Consider the following 17,910-nt stretch of genomic DNA (forward strand, 5'->3'; position numbering starts at 1 on the left):
GTGGAGGAAGACGGTGAGCAAGCAGCAGCACAGCATCCTAAAACCCTAGATGTTACTTCCTACTAAAAGGAAGAAATATCTGTTGAATCAACAGAGATGCAAGGGAAGTCAAAAGAGCAGCTGGCTGAGGAGCCAACTGACAAGCAAGGAAGAGGATTCCTCCACCACTGGCAAGTCTTAGGCTAATCTTAGGTGAGTTACTTAACTTACCAAGACTTATTTAATCCTTTACTTACAATACCCTGGTTTTCTTACCTGAAAAATAGAGACAAAGCCTATATCACAAGGTTGCTCTGAGGATTAAACAAGATAACATATGTGAAAGCACCTAGCAGGTAGCCTCAGTTGAATTAGACTCTACTCCATCTGTGAAAAAGCTCAGCGATCACACAACTAAGTCCATGAGGACCAGACCACCCCCCACAACGCCCCCTGCCACTACTTCTAATGGCATGTCCTCAAAGATCCCTGAAAGCCGAGCCCTCCTACTACAGGACATGGGTAAGTCCCTGACCAGGCTGCAAAGCTTCCTCTCCTACTTTTGCCTTCTATGAGAGAAGAGTAACGGGAGAGGGGAGGAGGTCTGACGGATGGACCCTGCACCAAGGTCCTCACACAAAGCTGGACACACAGCCCTATGGGGTGGCCTAGTTTCTAGCTATGATGTAACACAGAGACCTTGGACTAAACCAGGTTTCTCTAGGCCTCTCCTCGATATTCTAAGCTCCACTCAGAGGCCTGAGTCAATTCTATGGGTCACTGCCCAGTCAAGAAATAAAAGTGGCCTCTTGGAACAGGGAGGCCCAGCTAAGGATGTAGAAAGTGGGAGAGTCCAGAATTTGGAGGCGTGGATAAAAGCAATGAGGAAAGAAATGTGAGGGTCAGTCCTTCCTAGGGAATAGAAGTATATAAAAGATGCTGCTCTTCCTGAACTACAGAAACTACTTTTCCAAACAGAGATGGGAGAACTAATTACAAATCATTCAGAATGATTGAAGGACCACATCCCCTCAAAGAGGGCTGCAGGAAGCCAGATCCCTACAATCAAGTAGCAGTACCCCTCTTCCTCCCAGTCTCCAGAGGCCCTTAGTAAAGATGGAATCACACACGCAGCTGCCAACAATTGCTGGCAGAAGGACTCTGTTCAGAGTAAGCCCTTCACAACAGCACCTCAGAGAGCTGAGTAAATATTTACCATCTCTAGGAGCTTCTAAAATAATTTTTCTAGTACTAAAACTACCTGACCATGGTTTCCATGACAACAGCAGTAGATGGAGTGGGGGTGGAAAGCAGGGAGGTCTTCTAGTTTGCAAGTATACACCTGAAGCTGGAGACCGAAGTCTGAGGATTGCTCTAACCTCTCAGTTTCCCCTCCCTCGGCCAGGTGAATACACAGTTTGTTAAAAACTGTATATTGGGCTTCCCTGGTGGCGCAGTGGTTAAGAATCTGCCTACCAATGCAGGGGACACAGGTTCGAGCCCTGGTCTAGGAAGATCCCACATGCCGCGGAGCAACTAAGCCCTCGAGCCACAACTACTGAGCCTGCGCTCTAGAGCCCACGAGCCACAACTATTGAAGCCCGCACGTCTAGAGCCCATGCTCCACAACAAGAGAAGCCACTGCAATGAGAAGCCCGCGCACCGCAACGAAGAGTAGCCCCCGCTCGCCGCAACTAGAGAAAGCCCGCACGCAGCAAAGACCAATGCAGCTAAAAATAAATTAATTAATTAAAAAAAAAAACAACTGTATATTAAATACGGCCCCTTTATGGGAAGCCAGTGGCCTTGAGGGACTAAAATCCAAAGGCTTAAGGAAAAGAAGATATGATCTGACCTACAAAATCCCCAAGGACCCACATTAGTAAAGAACTACTGAACGAACTGGGTTCCAAGTATTCTACAACCAAGAGTCACTTTTATATGAAATGAGGATTTAAGGGGAAAAAAATTAGAGGTGACTCAAAGCCCATTCCCTGGAGAATCTTCACAGACCGGACGTGAATTACTCCTTAGAGAAAACCTGGAAGGGACATACCTCTAACCAAATGCAACCCTGAGACCTGTCCATAGCTTAAGAGGAAGTTCTAACTTGTTTGGGCCACAGCTCCTGCTTTTAGCCTGATTTCAAAGTGGACAGGGTCATTCTCCACAGAGGAGTGACCGGGAGCTTTGAAGCCTTGTGAAACTAGGAGCTACATGTTCTAAACCCCTCCAATCTTTGGCACTATTTTCATCTCATTCCTCAAATCTGGATGGAGATGAGCAAGAATTCCCCATTCAAAGAGAAGAACAGGGCCAAAGAGAAGAAAGGATACAACAAATGCTTCCTTGGGTAGAAGAGGCACAGTCCCTGCCTGGGATGCTCTTCACCAGTGCTTTATACTCCAGGCCTCTAAGGGCCTTTCCTCATCACACCCAGCTGTAATGACTCCAGTCTCTTCACTACCCTCGCGGGGTTTTTGTGTTTACCTTTCTTGTGAGTGTGTTAACTCAGTCTTTAGACGATAAGCTCTGGAAGGCAGGCCTTGGGTCTTCCTCATTCTATTTTCCTATCAGACTCAGCACAGAGTAAGTATATATCTGGTCAGCAAGCTACTGCCTCTGTGTTCCTGGGCAATAGGTGGGCCTATGCTGGAAAATAACCAAGCCAGAACAAGCAGAGATCAGTTGACACCATGTTTTGATAACTTCTGTGTGCAGAGATCTGTGCGGAGACCCAGAGGAAGAAACCAATAAGTCTTGACCTTAGAGACACTCTGGTCTAGTGGGAACCACATACATGGGGTTAAAAGCAGTGGCAAGGCTTGCTGGAAAATTCAAATGCAAAGAACAAAGGGCAAAGAAGGAAAAAGGGGAGGCCGACACATTCTGGGAAACACCTACACCACAAAGGATATCAGGAAAAAAAGGAGACCCTCCCTCCCCCTTCTCTCTGGAAACAGTTGAAAGTTCACTCTCAAGACAGTCCAAAAAAGCAAGAAAATAAATGCTTCCTCTCTTTTGTGGTCCCCTTCTGCCATATCATTTCGCTTACTAGCAAACATGTCACTACTCAGAACAGGATGCTGTGGTACAAATTAGAGCAGGACGACCTTTCCAGCAATCAGGGTGGGGAATAAACAGAGTTCCACCACCCTTGGGGTCTCTTCCCCTCCACCCAACTGGTGTAGGGATCAAAGGTAGTCAATGACTTTCTTGCTACAATTCTAGAGTTTCAGTGCTAGAACACAGGGCTCAATAAATACTTTGACAATGACAGTGGCCATTTCTAAAAAAGCAGGTAATTTAAATTGCCAGGCAATCCTGGCAAAGTCACTTGTATTTATTTTGGGAATACATTACTTTTAGAAGTATTGTTTATGTTCCTAATTATATCTACCTTAGCTGATAAAAACAACAGCAGAAAACAAACTTTGATTCATCTAAATGCACATAGAATTATGGGGCAGAAGCATGATGGGAAGCCAGCCAGTCTGTGAACAGACACTTGCGATGGATAATTCACAAAATTGCTATCCAGCCGCTCCTTGATTCACAAAGCTCATTTTTGCATGTGTGTTCCACCATCTTGTATCTGCACCAACATTTTTTTCAAATTTAAACTATGAACTCCACCTAGCTGCTTGACCACCCTCTAACATCTGATAAAGAGCAGTGACAAAGTTAGAAGCAGGGAAATGGCCAGTGAAGAGCCAGAGCCTAATAATTTACTCATCCTGTCCCTGGATAACCACTAAGTTGAATGCATTAGGTCTTGCAAACAGTCCAGCAATCATGTCCCACTTCTGGGTCTCACATTCCTAAGTATGTCTTTTCATGTATAGCAGTGGAAAGGGATAAATGATCAACTCTGGATTGTCAGGGACAGGGTAAGAGGAACAAGTCGGGGAGGGTCAGGTCAATTATTCAGTAGTCTAAAATCCCCATTCAGGCCCACTGCATCGCCTCACCCTACCCTCTTTCTCAGCATCTATGTGTTCTCTCCTTTGTGTGTGTGCTATCTGGTTCTGAAGGAGAGTCCCCTAGGTCCCATTCACCCCGCACCTCACCCCACTACCTAACAAAACACAACTCACTTTTCCTTAAGTCCTCACTCATTCTAAATGCCCAGTTAACATCACTGGCAATTGACGGTGTCTACATGAAGTCAATACTGTCTAACAGGAGGGTCCACGGTCTACTGCAAGCTCCTCTCAGCCCCCCAGATACCTACACACACATACATTACTTCTCAACTCAATATATGACCTAAGATGAAACAGGGTAACTATTAATAATTGCTGTGGCCTGTAATGGGAAAGGAATGTCAAAAATAAATTCAGTTGATCTGGATGCTGTCTGTATCCCTTCCTGATCAACACCCGCGCCCCCCCCCCATTTTCACACTAGTAGCTGCTGTTGCTGTTTCGACCTGTCCAGGAAGTTGGCCCACACTTCCTCCTTCACTTCCTCCTTCACGAGCAGGAAGTCTATAGCAGTGTTTGTGCTGTCTTAGAAAACACGTGAAGGCCTCCTCCCCCACCCCCACCCCGTATTCGCTCCAGTTTCCCTCCTCAACCCCATTTCTTAACTCCCTTCCCCACCCCCCCACACCTACCTCCTCTAACTCATCCTTGGCATCCAAACTGGTTGAAAGTAGCAGCCTCCCCCCTCCTGGGGCTCCTGCTCCCGCTCCTCCTCCACCTCCCGCTGCTCCCGAAGCAGCTGCTGCTGCTGCTGCTGCTGCTGCTGCCGCCCCCTTTCCCTTCTGTAACTCCATGGCTGCAGCCGGGAGACGGGAAAAGGCCAGGGAGTGGATGGATGGGAAGTCCTAGAAAGGGGGAATTGGGGATTGCCAGGGACTGGGGGGCAAGAGGGACAAGTGGGGGAGGGGAAGGAAAGGTTCCCTGGCCTCTCCACTCCTCCCTCCTCTCCGACGGGCCGCTCCTGTGCAGGAGGCAAGGCAGACGGGCCTCCAGGTCCTGCCTCTGGAGTGGCAGTGCTGAGGAAACACCGTTAGCTCTTAAGTATGCTGGGGTAAGGGTCTGCACCCCTACGGGAAGGGTAGGAGAGGCTTCTGTCCCTGAAGAAGTGGAAGAGCAGCCCTTTCTGCCTTCTGACCCTAAGAGAAGCAAAGAAAACCCTAAGTTTCTGCCTCAGGAGGTGGGGGAAAGAGGAGTCCTGCCCCTGAAGCATGGGGTAGGAAACCTTCCTGGCTGGTGCCCCAAGGGTTGGGGAGCGAGGTTCCTTTGGTTCCGGCCCCCAGGAGTGAGGGTGATGCAGTAAGCGCTATAGGAGGACACGGAGGACCAGCTTCTCCCCACACCACACAGAGGCGGCCATGGTGGAAGGGCGGGGGGTGGGAAGACCAAGGGCGACGGCGGGGGAGGGGGAGGAATCGTGGAGGCCCGCGCCGGAAGTGAGCAGTCGCGGTCCCTGGCCTCCGCCAATAGCGGCTTCCGCGGTGGCGCTGAGTCTCGAAGGAGTAGGCCGACGTCGGCCCGCTGGCCTTTTCCCGGGCTGCCAATGGTATTGAGCAGAAGAGACACCGGCCTGATGGACAACCGCGTGCCCAATCGCATCCCTCCTTTGCTCTCGGAGGGCGGGGCAGAACGACTTCCCGGAGGTGGGGTGGGTGTGAGAGATTATCAGGAAGGAGAGAGGCTGCGCTTGCGTATATTAAAGCGCGTGCGCGGCGCTGGCCTCCGCCCTCTTTTCCTCCCTTATTCGGAAGCTAGGGTGGGTACGGGAACCTGGCGCTGTTCCTAGGTAGCTTTGGGAAACCCGAAGGCTAGCTACGAATTGATAGTGCATTCACTATCAATTCATAGGAAGTGGAGCCCTAACCCTTAAGCAGTCCCAGAGCAAGTGTCATCGGATGGTGTGGAGCCAGCTCCCGGAGCTAAGACTACGTCACACAAGCCAGTGTATGCGTTCATGCAAATGCAGTTATCAGCCGGACGTTGCCAAAAAAAAAAAAGTTCATGGGCCCACTTGTGCACTAGAATCGTGTACTGATTCATTAGAATCGTGCATGGATTCATTATTAGACAGGCTTCTGGAAGCCCTATATTGTTCTCCTGCCTTATCTGTGTTCGTGTCAGCATTTGTCCCCAGCAGCCCAGTGTGGAAGCTTGTTTTTGACATTCATTATTTTCTTCCCATATTCAGTCACTAAAGGCTGTTTGATTTTTTTTCTTAGAAATGTCTCTGAGGCTTCCATGGTGGTGCAGTGGTTAAGAATCTGTCTGCCAATGCAGGGGACACGGGTTCGAGCCCTGGTCTGGGAAGACCCCACATCCCGCGGAGCAGCTCAGTGCACCAAAACTACCCAGCCTGCGCTCTAGAGCCCACAAACCACAACTCCTGAACCTGCGTGCCACAACTACTGAAGCCCGCATGCCTACAGCCCATGCTCTGCAACAAGAGAAGCCACCGCAATAAGCCCGCGCACCTCAGTGAAGAGTAGCCTCGGCTCCACGCAACTAGATAAAGCCCGCACGCAGCAGCAGAGACCTAACACAGCCAAAAATTAAAAAAAAAAAAAAAGAAATATCTCTGGAATTTGTTCCTCTCTAGCATATATATATATATATATATATATATATATAGTATATCTTTAGGGGTTACAATGGATTCTAATCCATTCAACATCCTGCCACTTCTCTAATCTTACTAAACTACCCTCTCAGCCACTTTCTAAATTTCCCAAGTCCTTAGTAAACCTATCTGACTCTTCCCTACCTAATCAATATAGTCTCCCAAGACTTTAAATTCCTATAATTAAAAAAAACCTGTCAGTAATAAAAACTCATAACAATTCAAACATTAAAGTTGAAGTGAACCCTCTTTTTTCCTTTTCACCCCTCCAGTCTTACTTCTCTTGAGTCATCAGTGTCACTAATTTGTTGTATATCTTTCCCTACTTTTTCAAACATGCATAAACACGTATCCACAGTTTATTTCTTTGGTTGTTTTCATTTGGCTTTTAACAAAAATAAAATCATGTTTTACAATTTCTTGCTCAATTAACATTTATATCCTGGCAATTTTTTTCCCCAAATCAAAACATGGAAATCTACTTTATTCTATTTAACAACCTCAAAATATTCTCCTCCTCTCCTCTGAAGAAACTGAGCTCTTCCCTGATCCTGCCCCTACCTAGTTGATTTCTAGAACAAAAGACCTTCCATTTGTCAAAATCCAAACCTGTGTTGAAGGTAATTGAGATTGCATTACCTGTGTTGAAGGTAATTGAGATTGCAAATAGAAAGTTTTTTTTGGAGGCAGGGGAAACTATAGTTATCATTAATAAGAATCAAATAATAAGGCCCTAGAATCAAGAAAAAATAAAATTAAAAAGACAGTGCTGCAGAAAGTTCCTCCATCAGGGAGAAAAACAACCCAATGCCTAATAATCCTGAGAGGCTTTTGGGTTGTGACAGTGGAGGATTTCTCCCTACCTCAGAGAGAATGATGAATTAAAGAAAGGATCTGGGTAAAGACTAAAAAGGCATGCTTATAAAATATACAGAAAAACATAAAGTTGAGACTACTAGCTAATAGACTGGATTGCCAGATTGCACTGAAAAAGTTGTTAATGAGATCAGAGAATGAACTGAACATAAGAGGATATTTAATAGTGAAAAATGTGCTTATTTACATGCCTAGGCCTTATTCTATTGGGTTAAAAGCCAAAAAGTGCTTTTGGTTTTTAAGTAAAAATAAAAGACACATTTTTCATTTTTCATCAAGAACTTTATTGAACAATGTATTCCCCGTTTTGTTCCACTACCTTCTGCCATTTTTCAGGCAGCTTCATAATCCCATCTTCCCAAAACTTTTTATCTTTTTGAGCAAAGAACTGTTCCAAGTGCCTTTTACAGTCTTCCAGGGAATTGAAATTTTTTCAATTAAGAGAATTTTGTAAAGACGGAAATAACTGGAAATCCAAAGGTGCAATGTCTGGTGAACACAGTGGATGAATCAGAACTTCCCAGCCAAGCTGTAACAGTTTTTGCCTGGTCATCAAAGAAACATGCGGTCTTGTGTTATCCTGATGGAAGAGTATGCGTTTTCTCTCGGCTAATTCCGGACACTTTTTGTCGAGTCCTGCTTTCAGTTGGTCTAATTGGGAGCAGTACTTGTTGGAATTAATCGTTTGGTTTGCCAGAAGGAGCTCATAACGGAGGACTCCCTTCCAATCCCACCATATACACACCATCACCTTCTTTGGATGAAGACCAGCCTTTGGTGTGGTTGGTGGTGGTTCCTTTCACTTGCCCCACGATCTTTTCTGTTCCACATTCTTGTACAGTATCCACTTTTCATCACCTGTCACAATTTGTTTTAAAAAGGGAACGTTTTCATTACGTTTAGGTAGAGAATCGCATGTGGAAATATGGTCAAGAAGGTTTTTTTCGCTTAACTTATGTTGAACCCAAACATCAAAGTGATGAATATAACCAAGATGGTGCAAATGATTTTCAAGGCTTGACTTGGATATTTTGAGTATGTCGGCTATCTCCCGCATGGTATAACGTTGACTGTTGTCAATTAATGTCTCAATCTGATCGCTATCAACTTCAACTGGTCTACCCGATCATGGAGCATCGTCCAGCGAGAAATCTCCAGCACGAAACTTTGCAAACCACTTTTGACACATTCGATCAGTCACAGCACCTTCTCCATACACTGCACAAATCTTTTTGCGTTTCAGTTGAGTTTCTACCTTTCTTGAAATAATAAAGCATAATATGCCGAAAATGTTGCTTTTTTTCTTCCGTCTTCAATATTAAAATGGCTACATAAAAATTCACCAATTTTGATAAGTCTTTTTTTAAAAGCACACTGATATAACAGCTGTCACATACAATCTAACAAAATTGTTTTGAATGAAGTTAAAGACAACTAAGTGCTACTAGAGCCATCTGACGGAAAAAATGGAATGAGCCTTTTGGCCAACCCAACAGAAAGGATTTAAAACAAACAGGGATAAATGTGAGTTCCTGAAATTAATATTAAAAAATTAGTGAAGTGGGACAGGTAAAGATTTCTTAATAGACACAGAAATCATAATGGAAGGATGGATGAATTGGACTTCATTAAAATTAAGAACTGTCCATTAAAAGACATCATTAAAAGAATAAAAGACAAGCCATGGACTGGGAGAAAATATATGTAATGCACATATGTGACAAAAGACTGGTATCACAAGATGATAGATAGATAGATGATAGATAGATAGATGGTAGATAGGTAGACAGACAGATAGATATAGATATATAAAAGACAGACAACTCATTTGAAAAATGGACAAAAGACGTAAGCTGGCATTTCACAAAGAAGGACATCCAAATGGTTAACAAACATATGAAAAGGTTGTCAACATCAACAGTCATTAGGGCAATAATACTAATTAAAACTACAATGTGATACTGGAAATTCTAGCCAGAGCAAATAGAAAAGGAAAAGAAATAAAAGACATCCAAATTGAAAAGGAAGAAGTAATGTTAAATATCTATGCACAGATGACAATCCTATATAGAGAAAACCCCCAAAGAATCCATAAGAGAGACCCTAGAGCTAATAAATGAATTCAGCAAAGTTGTAGGGTACAAGATCAGCACACAAAAACCAGCTGTGTTTCTGTGCAACAGCAGTGAACAGTCCAAAAAGGAAATTAAAAAGGCAATTACGGAGGGTGCGCTGGGCCGGGGGGAGGGACCTGCGGCCATGGCACCAACTGTGCCCGCCAGCCCCTCCCCTCCCTGGACCGCTACTTAAGTGGCTCCCGCACCGCCCTCGCCTCAGTGCGTTACTTACCTCGCCTCTTAGTTTGTCGAGGAGGGTAAACGGGACCCGGTGTCTACTCCTGTGGCCTGCGCCTGCTGACCCACAGCCACCATGCATGAGTGCATCTCCATCCACGTTGGCCAGGCTGGTGTCCAGATCAGCAATGCCTGCTGGGAGCTCTACTGCCTGGAACACGGCATCCAGCCCGATGGCCAGATGCCAAGTGACAAGACTACTGGGGGAGGAGATGACTCCTTCAACACCTTCTTCAGTGAGACAGGCGCTGGCAAGCATGTGCCCAGGGCAGTGTTTGTAGACCTGAAACCCATGGTCATTGATGAAGTTCGCACTGGCACCTGCCGCCAGCTCTTCCACCCTGAGCAGCTCATCACAGGCAAGGAAGATGCTGCCAGTAACTATGCCCGAGGTCACTACACCATTGACCAGGAGATCATTGACCTCATCTTCCGAATTCGGAAACTGGCTGACCAGTGCACAGGTCTTCAGGGCTTCTTGGTTTTCCACAGCTTTGGTGGGGGAACTGGTTCTGGGTTCACCTCCCTGCTGATGGAACGTCTCTCTGTCGATTATGGCAAGAAGTCCAAACTGGAGTTCTCCATTTACCCAGCCCTCCAGGTTTCCACAGCTGTAGTTGAGCCCTATAACTCCATCCTTACCACCCATACCACCCTGGAGCACTCTGACTGTGTCTTCATGGTAGACAATGAGGCCATCTATGACATCTGTCGTAGAAACCTCGATACTGAGCGCCCAACCTACACGAATCTTAACCGCCTTATTAGCCAGATGGTGTCCTCCATCACTGCTTCCCTGAGATTTGATGGAGCCCTGAATGTTGATCTGACAGAATTCCAGACCAACCAGGTGCCCTATCCCTGCATCCACTTCCCTCTGGCCACATATGCCCCTGTCATCTCTGCTGAGAAAGCCTACCACGAACAGCTTTCTGTAGCAGAGATCACCAGTGTTTGCTTTGAACCAGCCAACCAGATGGTGAAACGCAACCCTCACCATGGTAAATACATGGCTTGCTGCCTGTTGTACCGTGGTGACATGGTTCCCAAAGATGTCAATGCTGCCATTGCCACAATCAAGACCAAGTACAGCATCCAGTTTGTGGACTGGTGCACCACTGGCTTCAAAGTTGGCATTAATTACCAGCCTCCCACTGTGGTACCTGGTAGAGACCTGGCCAAAGTACAGCGAGCTGTGTGCATGCTGAGCAACACCACAGCCATCGCTGAGGCCTGGGCTCGCCTGGACCACAAGTTTGACCTGATGTATGCCAAGCGTGCCTTTGTTCACTGGTATGTGGGTGAGGGCATGGAAGAAGGAGAGTTTTCTGAGGCCCGTGAGGATATGGCTGCCCTTGAGAAGGCTTATGAGGAGGTTGGTGTGGGTGCTGTTGAGGGAGAGGGAGAGGAAGAAGGAGAAGAGTACTAATTACCATTCCTTTCAGCCCTGCAGCATGTCATACTCAGAACTTCAGCTTCAACATTAGCTGACAGGAGTAAAAGCTTTCTGACTAGACTGTCTTCACTTTCAACTGTGATCATGTATCACTTTTCCATGTGTACCTGTAAGATTTTTCTGTCATGTCTGAAAAGTAAAGGCTTTAAGAAAGGAAAAAAAAAAAAGGCAATTATGGGAATTCCCTGGTGGTCCAGTGGTTAGGACTCTGAGTTTTCACTGCTGGTCCTCCAAGCCACATGGTGTGGCAAAAAAAAAAAAAAAAAAAAAAGGCAATTCCATTTATAATATCTATAATATTTATATAATATTTATAATATCTTCAAAAGAATAAATTACTTAGGAATAAATTTAAACAAGCGTGTAAAAGACTTGTACACTGAAAACTTCAAACTACTGCTGAAAGAAATTAAGGAAGACCTAAACAAATGGAAGACACCCCGTGTTCGTGGGTAAGAAGATAATATTAAGCCGTCAGTGCTATACAAAACAACTGATCTACAGATTTAATGCAATCTCTATCAAAATTCCAACAGCCTTTTTTGCAGAAATGGAAAGCCAATCTATAAATTCACATGGAATTCCAAGGGGCTCTGAATAGCCAAAATAATCTTGAAAAAAAAAGAACAAAGTCAAGGGACTCACACTTCCCAATTTAAAAATTTACTATAATAAGCTACAGTAATGAAAACAGTGTTATTATATTGGTATGAATATAGACTTATAGATCAATGGAATAGAACTGAGAGTCCAGAAATAAGATAATAAATTTATAGCTAGTCAATTTTTGACAAGGGTGCCAAGTTCATACAATGGGGAAAGAACAGTCTCTTCAACAGATAGTGATGGGACAACTGGATTTCCACATGCAAAAGAATGAAATTGGATACCCACCTCACACCATATACAAAAATTAACTAAAAATGGGTCAACAACTTAAATATAAGAGCTAAAACTATAAATCTCTTAGAAGAAAACATAGGATAAAAGCATTATGACATTGGATTTGGCAACGGATTCTTAGATATAATGCCAAAAGCATGAACAACAAAAGTAAAAAGAAATAAACTGGACTTCATTAAAATTTAAAACTTTTGTACATCAAAGGATATTATCGAGAAAGTTAAAAGACAATCCATAGAAAGGGAGAAAAATATTTTCATGTCATATTAGGGTTTAATATCCAGAATATATAAAGAACTCCTAAAACTCAAAAAGAAAAAAACAAACCACCCAATTAGAAAATGGGCAGAGGACTTGAATAGATGTTTGCCCAAAGAAGATATACAAATGGCCAATAAGCACATGCAAAGATGGTCAACATCATTAGTAATAAGGGAAATACAAATCAAATGCATGTTACAACATGGATGAACCTTAAAAACAATATGCTAAGTGAAATAATCCAGACAGGAAAGGATAACTATTGCATGATTCCACTTATATGAAATATCTACAATAGACAAATTCATAAAAATAGAAAGTAGATTAGAGGTTACCAGGGGTTAGGGGAGGTGGGAATGGGAAATCATTGTTTAGTGGTTATAGACCTTCTTTTTGAGGTGATGAATACATTTTGGGAATAATGTTGATGGTTATACAACATTGTGAATGTAATTAATGTCACTGACTTACACACTTAAAAATGGTTAAAATGGCAAATTTTGTGTTGCATGTATTTTACCACAGTAAAAAATAATTTTAAAAAACTACAATGAAAAAAATCACCATCTGACAAAAATTATAGTAATAATGATTTAAGCAAGAATCAGAGAAACCCAAATTGAGAGACATTCTAAAACATAACTGGCCTGTCCAAAATGTTAAGGTCATTTAGACCTAAGACTGAAGGACTCTTCTAGATTAAAAAATACTGAGACATGACAACTATATGTAATGTGTGATCCTGGACTGGATCTTGGACTGAAAAAAAAAAATATTTTCTATAATGTACATTATTGGAACAATTGGAAATTGGAAAAATTTGAATACATGCTATAGACTAGATAGAAGTACATTTCCTGATTTTGACAAATAAATAATGGTTATGTAAGAGAATGTCATATATAATTTATACATATATAAAATAATATATTAATATGTATATTTATACTTATATATATAAAATCCTAACCCTTCATGTTATAGATATAGATGTATAGATGTATACAGATAGGTAGATAGAAAGGGAGAGAAAGAGAATGATAAAGAAAATGTGGTAAAATGTTAATGGGTAAATCTAGTTGAAGGATGTACAGAAGTTCTTTGTACCCTTCTTGCAACAGTTCTGTAAATTAAAAATTACTTCAATTTTTTAAAATTTCAAAAAGAAACTTATGAGATACCACTAAACACTTACGAGAATGAAAAGACTGACAATACCAAGTGTTGGTGAGGATGTCCAGTGATTGGCACTATCATAACACTGTTGGATGGTGTGGAAATTAGTCTAATTACTTTAGTAAACCATTGAACAGTATCTACCAAAGTTAAACAGTTGCCTGTCCCAGGACATAGTAGTTCCACTCTAAGTTTACAGCCAAGAGAAATTAGTGTATGTGTCCACTAAAAGGCATGTATAAGAAAGTTCATAGGACTTCCCTGGTGGTCCAGTGGTTAAGACTCCCTGCTTCCACTGCAGGGGGGCGTGGGTTTGATCCCTGATCAGGGAAGTTCCACATGCCAAGTGGTGTGGCCAGTAGCATTATTTATTACAGTAAAAAACTAGAAACAATTGTGAACCTAAAACTACTCTAAAAAATAGTCTTTTTTTAAAAAACTAGAAACAATCCAAAAGTCCATCAACAATAGAAAGGATACAGAAAGGAATAATATATATATTATATATATTCATATATATATATAAATCAGTTTGCTGAAATCACACCTTAACTAACACAACATTGTAAATCAACTATGCTTCAATCAAAAAAAAAAAAAAAGAAAAAATAGGGACTTCACTGGTGGTCCAGTGGTAAAGAATCTGCCTTCCAACGCAGGGGGAGCAGGTTCGATCGCTGGTCAGGGAACTAAGATCCCACATGCCGTGGGGCAGCTAAGCCGGCGTGCCACAAACTACAGAGCCCACACGCCACAATGAAAGATCCCACATGCCTCAATGAAGATCCCGCATGCCACAACTAAGACCCAATGCAGCCAAAAAAACAGAAATTTTTAAAAAAATTAAAAAAAAAGAAAAACAATAAAAAGGATAAATAATTATAGATATATTAATACAATGGAATAATATATAGTGGTAAAAAAGAACAAACTCCATTACTCTCACAACACTGGATTCATCTCACAGACATAATGTTGACTGAAAGAATCCAGACACAGCACCAAAAAGAAGTCATGTATCAAGCCATGAAAAGACATGGAGGAGCCTTAAATGCACATTACTTAGTGAAAGAAGTCAATCTGAAAAGGCTGCATACTGTATGATTTCAACTTTATGACATTCTGGAAAAGGCAAAACTGTGCAGATGATAAAAAGATCTGGTTGCCAGGGGGTGGGTGGTGGGTGGAGGGATGAATAAGGAGAGCACCGAGAATTTTTAGGGCAGTGAAAATACTCTGTATGATATAATGATGGATACATGTCATTATACATTTGTTCAAACCCATAGAATGTACAACACCAAGAGTGAACCCTGAGGTAAACTATAGACTTTGGATGGTAATAATATGTCAGTGTAGGTTCATCAATTGTAAGAAATGTACCAGTCTGGTGTGGGATGTTGATAATGGGGGAGGCTATACATGTGTGGGGCAGGGGGTATATGAGAAATCTCTGTACCTTCCCCTCAGTTTTGCTGGGACATTAAACTGCTCTTTAAAAAGTCTGAGCCCGTGCACCACAACTACTGAAGCCCGTGCACCTAGAGCCCGTGCTCCGCAACAAGAGAAGCCACCGCAATGAGAAGCCCGCGCACCGCAGCGAAGAGTAGCCCCCGCTCACCACAACTAGAGAAAGCCCGTGCAGCAATGACGACCCAATGTAGCCCAAAATCAATCAATCAATCAATTAATTAATTAACTAAAATTAAAAAGTCTTAAAGAAAAAAAAAAGAACCCAGACACACTAGGTACACTATATACTGTGTCATTTCACGCATATGAAGTTCAAGAATACTTAAAGTTATCTATGCCAATATTAATAAGAATAATGACTGACTCTGAGGAGGTGAGGGTTGGAGGAGGTACTGATCGGGAAGGGTAATGAAGGCGACTTCTGAGGTACTAGGAACAATCAGATCTTCATTTGGGTGACGGTTATGTGGTTTATTTGGGTGATGGCATACACATGTAAAATTTTATTGAGCTGTACATTTTACTATATATATGTTTTACCTCAATTTTTAAAAACGGAGCAAATGAAATGAAATTGAGACACTAATTTTCATCTGTCAGGTTGGCAAAAATCCCAAAGTTTGAAAACAGTTGTCAAAGTTTTAGGGAATTAGTCATACTCATGTTTTGTTGGTGGGTGTACATATTGGTAAACCCTATATGGGGACAATTTGAAACAGATATAAGAACTACAAACACATATACTCTTTGACTCAGCAATCCCACTTCCAGGAGTTTCTCTTGCAGATATACTGCATGGAACACGACAAAGATATAAGATTACACATTAGGTATAGGTATCTGATTAAACATTACAACATTGTATGTAATAGCAAAAGATTGAAAACATGTCAATGTCCATCAACTAGGTTAATAGATTATGACATATCCACAAAATTAATACTATGCAGCTCAAAAAGAATAAGGAAGCTCTTTCCAAGCTGATATCGAAAAAGTTCAAAGATATGTCATTAAGTGAGCTAAGCAAGATGCTACCATTTGTGTAAGAAAGGGGAAAACATAATATATACTTATGTGTGCTCACACTCATGTAAAGAAACTTGGTAAGGACAAAAAGAAATTAATAAAAGTGTTTACTTATATTTACGTGGATATAGATGACAATGGGGCAGATGCAAGAGAAACTTTTCATTGTGTATCTTTATATACATATTTTATTTTTCAACTGTGTAATTGCTGATTTTAAAATTCAACTAGTTTAATTTAAAAGAAACTACCATAGGACTTCCCTGGTGGTGCAGTGGTTAAGCATCCGCCTGCCAGTGCAGGGGGACACGGGTTCGATCCCTGGTCTGGGAAGATCCCACATGCTGCAGAGCAACTAAGCCCATGTGCTCTACTACTGAGCCTGCGCTCTAGAGCCCGCGAGCCACAACTACTGAGCCTGCGTGCCACAACTACTGAAGCCTGCACGCTGCAACTACTGAGCCCACGCACGGCAACTGTTCCACAACAAGAGAAGCCACCACAATAAGAAGTCTGTGCACAGCAACTAAGAGTAGCCCCCACTCGTCACAACTAGAGAAAGCCCGCCTGCAGCAATGAAGACCCAACGCAGCCAAAAATAAAAAAAAAAGAAAGAAACTACCATGTGTGCCAGCAATTCTACTTCTGGATATTGATCTGAAGGAAAGGAAAACAACTTGAAAGGACATATGCACCCCCATGTGCATTGCAGCATTATTTACAATAGCCAAGATGGAAGCAACCCAAGTTTCCATTAGATGAATGGATAAAGAAAATGTGGTATGTATATTCAATGGAATATTATTCAGCCATAAAAGAAGGAAATCTTGTCATTTAGGACAACATGGATGGACCTCGAGGGCATTATGCTAAGTGAAATAAATCAGAGAAAGACAAATACTGTACAGCCTCACTTACATGTGGGCTCTAAAACAAACAAACAACAACAATAACAAAAATTGAACTCACAGATACAGAGAACAGATTGGTGGTCGGGGTGGGGCAGCGAAATGGCCACAAAGTACAAACTTCCAGTTACAAAATAAATAACTCATGGGGATGTAATGCACAGCAGGGTGACTACAGTAAATGATACTGTATTGTATATCTGAAAGTTGCTAAGAGAGCATTTCTTAAAAGTTCTCATCACAAGAAAAAAAATTATAACTCTGTGTGGTGTTGGATGTTAACTAGACTTACTGTGGTGATTATTTTGCAATCTATACACATACTGAATCATTATGTTGTACACCTGAAACTAATATAATATGTTGATTATATCTCATTTAGGGAGGGGGGGGGTTTGGCTGTGATTCCCTGGGGACTGGATCCTGGGGAATTTTAGAGGTGGTATAGGGAAGGGCTGGAGATAGAAGAGGCAGATTTAATATGGACTAATGAAGCTTAGGCTTCTGAGCTACTCACTTGCACTGACTGCTTCCAAGACCCTGGGAGAGTGTCTAGCAATGGGTTCACGTGCGTTTGTAAAATTTGCAAAAGGGAGATATTTTAGCCATAATTTGCTAACACCACTCTTTTTCCACTCTGGCACCTCTGCAAGCTTCGCCTTCTGTTGTGTAGTATGAGAGGTGTTTTGGTGATCTGGCTAAGGTGAGGTTTAGTTGGAAATACATTTCGTTCGAGTTCAGTGGGATATATTTCCATAGTTTGCAGTCACTTTCATACACAGTTATTGCTAACCATTTCCACGTAGGAATAGCTTTCGGGAGTACTCTACCATGGACTAAGCAGGCTCATCCAGCATTATGACAGGTACAGGGCCAGAGACTATATGAACATAGGATG

At 42.5% G+C, this 17,910-nt stretch overlaps 1 protein-coding gene and 1 pseudogene across 2 annotated transcripts in view; one reads left to right on the forward strand and one right to left on the reverse strand.

Annotated features, from left to right (window-relative positions):
- INTS3 (integrator complex subunit 3) overlaps positions 1–5,354 on the reverse strand; it is a 41,780-nt gene extending 36,426 nt beyond the window's left edge. The window contains exon 1 of the mRNA XM_082352167.1: positions 4,598–5,354. Coding sequence (XP_082208293.1) covers positions 4,598–4,759 — 162 coding nt within the window. The 5' untranslated portion in view covers positions 4,760–5,354. The remainder of the gene's footprint in view (positions 1–4,597) is intronic.
- A 4,450-nt stretch (positions 5,355–9,804) lies between these two features.
- On the forward strand, positions 9,805–14,436 carry LOC309609954 (tubulin alpha-1B chain pseudogene; annotated as a pseudogene). The gene has a single exon. The product of its transcript is annotated as a tubulin alpha-1B chain pseudogene (transcript).
- The last annotated feature ends 3,474 nt before the right edge of the window (positions 14,437–17,910 follow it).

This window comes from Balaenoptera borealis, assembly GCF_965194805.1.
Source record: "Balaenoptera borealis genome assembly, chromosome: 1".
NCBI classification, from domain to species: Eukaryota; Metazoa; Chordata; class Mammalia; order Artiodactyla; family Balaenopteridae; genus Balaenoptera; species Balaenoptera borealis.